Source organism: Eschscholzia californica, unplaced genomic scaffold, assembly GCF_041429995.1.
Source record: "Eschscholzia californica isolate CP2 unplaced genomic scaffold, dmEscCali1.0.p SCAF_1, whole genome shotgun sequence".
NCBI lineage: Eukaryota > Viridiplantae > Streptophyta > Magnoliopsida > Ranunculales > Papaveraceae > Eschscholzia > Eschscholzia californica.
In genome coordinates, this window is record NW_028238198.1 from 16968100 (window position 1) to 16972736 (window position 4637).

The window sequence follows — 4637 nt, forward strand, 5'->3', positions numbered from 1 at the left end:
ACAAAATTGCCATCGAAAAATTCCCGGGAAATTCGAATTTTTTTGGAAAATAGTCTGACGCACCTGACATTAAACCTTGTACTTTCCATGAATTTACAGAATTGCCATTACAAAATTTACCAACTTGCCATTTTCGTTCTTTTTTCCAGATTTATTTCTTATTTCTTTTTTATTTTCTCCCACACATATTTCTCTCTCCAATCTCAACAAATTTCGTTCTTTTTTTCCAGATTTATTTCTGATCTTTTTCCAATCTCAACAAATTTCTTCATTTTTGGTAGTATTTCATTGATTTGTATAAAGAAATTTTCTTGTGTACCGGGAACTATTTAGTGTACTGGTCATTTTTTAGATATGTACTACACATTTTTGTACTGGGAATTTTCTTGTGTACCGGGAATTGTTCTGTGTACAAGCCATTTGGTTATGTACTAGAAATTTTTGTAGTGGGAATTTTCTTGTGTACCGGGAATTGTTCTGTGTACTCGTCATTTGGTTATGCACTAGACATTTTTGTACTGGGGAATTATCTTGTGCACCGGGAATTGTTCTATGTACTGGTCATTTGGTTTAGTACTGGACACTTTTGAACTGGGAATTTTCTCCTGTACCGGAAATGGTTCTGTGCACTGGACATTTGGTTATGTACTTTGATGTTTTTAGAGATGAAGAAGATAAAATGTGAAACAAATAAGAGTGATGAAGAAGAAAAATAAGAACATAAAACTTTTAGAGAGAGAGACAGAAAACTTTGATGTTTATAGAGATTGAAAGAGATGAAGAAGATAAAATGTGAAACAAAATAAGAATGATGAACACCCAAAAATGAGAACATAAAACTTTTAGAGAGAGTAAGAACAGAAAATTGATGTTTTTAGAGATTGAAAGAGATGAAGAAAATAAAATGTGAAACAAAAAAGAATGATGGACATCCAAAAATAAGAAAATAAAACTTTTAGAGAGAGAAAGAAAAGAAAATTTATGTTTTTAGAGATTGAAAGAGATGAAGAAGATAAAATGTGAAAAACAAAATAAGAATGATGAAAAGAAGATTTTTGGATGTATAAATAAGAAGAAAGAAGGAGTTGAAACAAAATATAATGGGAGGGATCCAAAAAAATTGGCTGAAATTTCGTCAAAAAATGGCGCCATTTTTGAATTTTCAGAAAATCTGAATGTTTCTCTGACATGACGTCATGTACGGGGAATTAATTGATTCGCTGTCGTCCGTCAGATTGTCAGAAAACACAGAAATTTCCCGTGGAGGGGTAAAAGAGGAATAAATAAAATAAAAACCAGGAAACTGTGAGCTGTCCTGACAATTTGGACTGGGTTCTAATTTTTTTTTTGGGCTGGGGGTAATGCTTATTTACCCTCCATTTTTTGGGCCTCTCCCTCAAAAATCCATTTATTTGAAGGTTCTCTTTAAGTTCATAAGAACTTCTCTTTTACCTTATCTGAAAAAGATCAAGTGTCACCTAACTTTTGAGAAGGTTCCCTCTAACTTTTGAGAATGTTCTAACTTCTAATAGCTCTTATAGTTTAGAGAAATTAATAAAGCATTTGAACTATTCTTGTAGAGAATTAGTAGATGATCAATTATAATGATTCGCCAAGGCCCCAATACTACTAAGAAATTTAGTTTAAAAGTTTAAGAAAAGACAAAACGGTCAATCAACAACTCATGAAATAAGTTATTTTGCTAGGACATGTAGAGTTTTCCTTTTTTTTAGTTTATTTAGTTTAATTTTTTATAAGAGTTAATTAAAGATTGCATTTTCATCTTTTCAGAAGAAATAGATATAAAAGAATGTTTCCATTGTTTGAAGTAAATTCATATGTTTTTTATTAATTCTATTAGAGTATATTCTTTAGACGTGAAAGAAATGTATTATGTGAAATTACGTCAAACACAAAATACTTGTCATATTTATGGACTCTTGTTAATTTCCAAATCTAAGAAATGTAAATTGTTAATGGTATTTTAGGCGCAATAAAATACAATCTTAAAATTCATATAGATTCGTATTGTTTAATAATAAAGATGACGCAGCGGAAAACTAATAAAAGAGTCTTAGATCTTCGTCTAAAGACTATAGAACCGAAATTGATAACAAGAATACTAAAATACTGAATTTTATTGATTGAATGAATGACTGAAACAACTTCTAAGCCCTCTTTATATAGACCTAGGGTTTCCTAATCTTGGTCAAACTCCAATAGCAACTCCTAATAAAATAAAATACTAGAATAGTAGTAATCCTAAACTGATAACAATTCAAAAAAATAGAAAAAAACTAGTAAAAGTTCGTTTTGAGGCCCTAAACGATGGAATTTGCCCCTCAAAGTGGGTCCGATGTGGCAAAGCCACAACGAATGACCGGAACGCTATTTCGCACCATCCCTCAAAATTTCGTCTAATTCCGACACCCGTAGCTTCGGTTTTGGCCGTTTTAGTCTGTCACCTTTGAATTTAGCCGCTTCTATTTCATCCATGTATTTCTCGGCCAATTCCTCTACATCAAAAGATGTGGTGAGAAAATATAAAATGATTTATATCTAGTTTGTTTAGATCGCTGAAACAACAAAACCTATACAAACACCTGCTCGATGACTCCTTTCGGTGACACTCTCTAATTAGAGAAGTGATATTTTAGTCTTTTTCACACTGTGAAAATACCAAATTACCCCTTGTCTTATTCGTCACGCAAGCGAGGAAGTCACCAAGGGAATCAAGGGGGGTTTGTATCATTTTTCCTAAATCAAATTATTGTTGGCTAGACTAAATTTTGGTAGTAAGCTATATATGAATTCTATTTGTAGCTATAAAGAATATATTTTTTTTTCATGATATGCCACTTTTTATAGTAGTTTATTTCATCATAACTTCTTTATAGCTACCAACCATCTTAACCCTAGATCATAAAGTAACTTGAAAAAGCAAAATTTTTCTTTGCACTATAAATACAAGGAGACTTCTACTTCTCATATCCAATAAGAGACCAACACACAATCTCTCTCTTTATCTCTCAATATCTCTTTCAGTTTCCTTTTGAATCCTCTCTCTATTTCTCTCTCAACTTAATTATCATCAAATCCTCTTTTTACATCATCATGGCAAGAATGTCAGAACCACTCTCAGTTGGAAGAGTAATTGGTGATGTTCTTGATTCTTTCTCCCCAACAGTCAAAATGACTGTTACTTATAATAAACAAGTTTGTAATGGTCATGAATTCTATCCTTCCACTGTCACCTCTAAACCTAAAGTTGAGGTTCATGGTGGTGATATGAGATCTTTCTTCACACTGGTATAAACATATATTAATTCTTCATCTATTTAGTTATTTTCTCATCATAAATCCTCACAAATACTTTGTTTTTCACTTTTCTTAAGTTTTGATGGCTACCCATTTTCTAAAATTGCAGATTATGACAGACCCAGATGTTCCTGGCCCTAGTGATCCATATCTGAGAGAACATCTTCACTGGTAAACCCTAACTTTAAACATGGCTTGCCCCCCCCACTACAAAAAGATAAACATGCTTCCAAGACTTCACATGTAAATGCATATTTCTATGATCAAGTTGTTGCAGTTTCACATACCTAGCTACAAACTGTTGTTGTACTTAATTTTTTACTTTATCTCTCTTAATCTTTTTCTAATGGATCTCTACACTTGGGTATATTGATTCATGTTTTCAACATAGGACTTGCAATTCAGCCCCGAAAATGTCGCCCTATAGTGATAGTGTGGCGTGCCCATTTTCCACCCCAGACATGTCACGTCATCGCTCGTACCATGCTCTAGCAAAATTCTCGAACCATCTAGACTTTGATATTGTAGTTCACAAAAAAGTTTGACAAAATTTTTGCCGAAATGATGTATTTATCACCACTGAAGTGACCAGAGTTCAAATCTTATCGTTTAAAAAAACACCATTAGAGAAACTTAATTACTAGTTTTTATTTGAATTGCACCATGACAGGATAGTGACAGATATTCCAGGCACAACAGATGCTACATTTGGTAGGTACCCCTTGACTCTTCTCATCTACAAGAATAGAGGAAGAGAAATTAGAAAGAGTGAGATGTGGGTCTAATATTTTTTGTTGGAATGAAACTGCAGGTACAGAAGTAGTGAGCTATGAGATCCCAAAACCAAACATAGGGATACACAGGTTTGTATTTGCATTGTTCAAGCAGAAAAGAAGACAATCAGTAAATCCACCTTCATCAAGAGATAAATTCAATACTCGAAAATTCGCTGAACAGAATGAACTTGGACTTCCTGTTGCTGCTGTTTTCTTCAATGCCCAAAGGGAAACCGCTGCTAGAAGACGTTAAATTCCTTCGAGTTACTGCTAGAAGACGTTAAATTCCTTCGAGTTAAACCATCATATGTTATATATATATATGTATGTATCATCAGCATCATGTACTTCAATATGTTTAAGGTCATTATCAAGTTTGCTTAAATAATTAGTGGGCGGTTTACTAAGATATAAAAGAGAAGATACCCACATGCTAACTAACTAGATAAATAATGTACAGGAAGAGTCTCTCTCTAGAAGTGTTTTAACCTATGTGTACCTTGTAAGTTTTTATTGGGCAATCAATTACATTCCAGTCTCCAA

The 4637-nt window shown here is 33.0% G+C and overlaps 1 protein-coding gene across 1 annotated transcript; it reads left to right on the plus strand.

Annotated features, from left to right (window-relative positions):
- Positions 1 to 2995: 2995 nt before the first annotated feature.
- Positions 2996 to 4637, plus strand: LOC147564653 (CEN-like protein 2). The gene is made up of 4 exons (XM_086666060.1): positions 2996 to 3309; positions 3428 to 3489; positions 3989 to 4029; positions 4130 to 4637. Exons 1-4 carry the CDS (start codon positions 3115 to 3117, stop codon positions 4345 to 4347), a joined length of 516 nt encoding a protein of 171 aa, XP_086522186.1. The 5' UTR covers positions 2996 to 3114; the 3' UTR covers positions 4348 to 4637.

What these genes read in the sequence shown, in the direction of transcription:
- LOC147564653 (XM_086666060.1), top strand. Translation starts at nt 3,115, where the DNA reads ATGGCAAGAATGTCAGAACCACTCTCAGTTGGAAGAGTAATTGGTGAT. An exon ending in CTGAGAGAACATCTTCACTG is followed by an intron (nt 3,490 to 3,988) that starts GTAAACCCTAAC and finishes GCACCATGACAG; the next exon opens with GATAGTGACAGATATTCCAG. An exon ending in CACAACAGATGCTACATTTG is followed by an intron (nt 4,030 to 4,129) that starts GTAGGTACCCCT and finishes ATGAAACTGCAG; the next exon opens with GTACAGAAGTAGTGAGCTAT.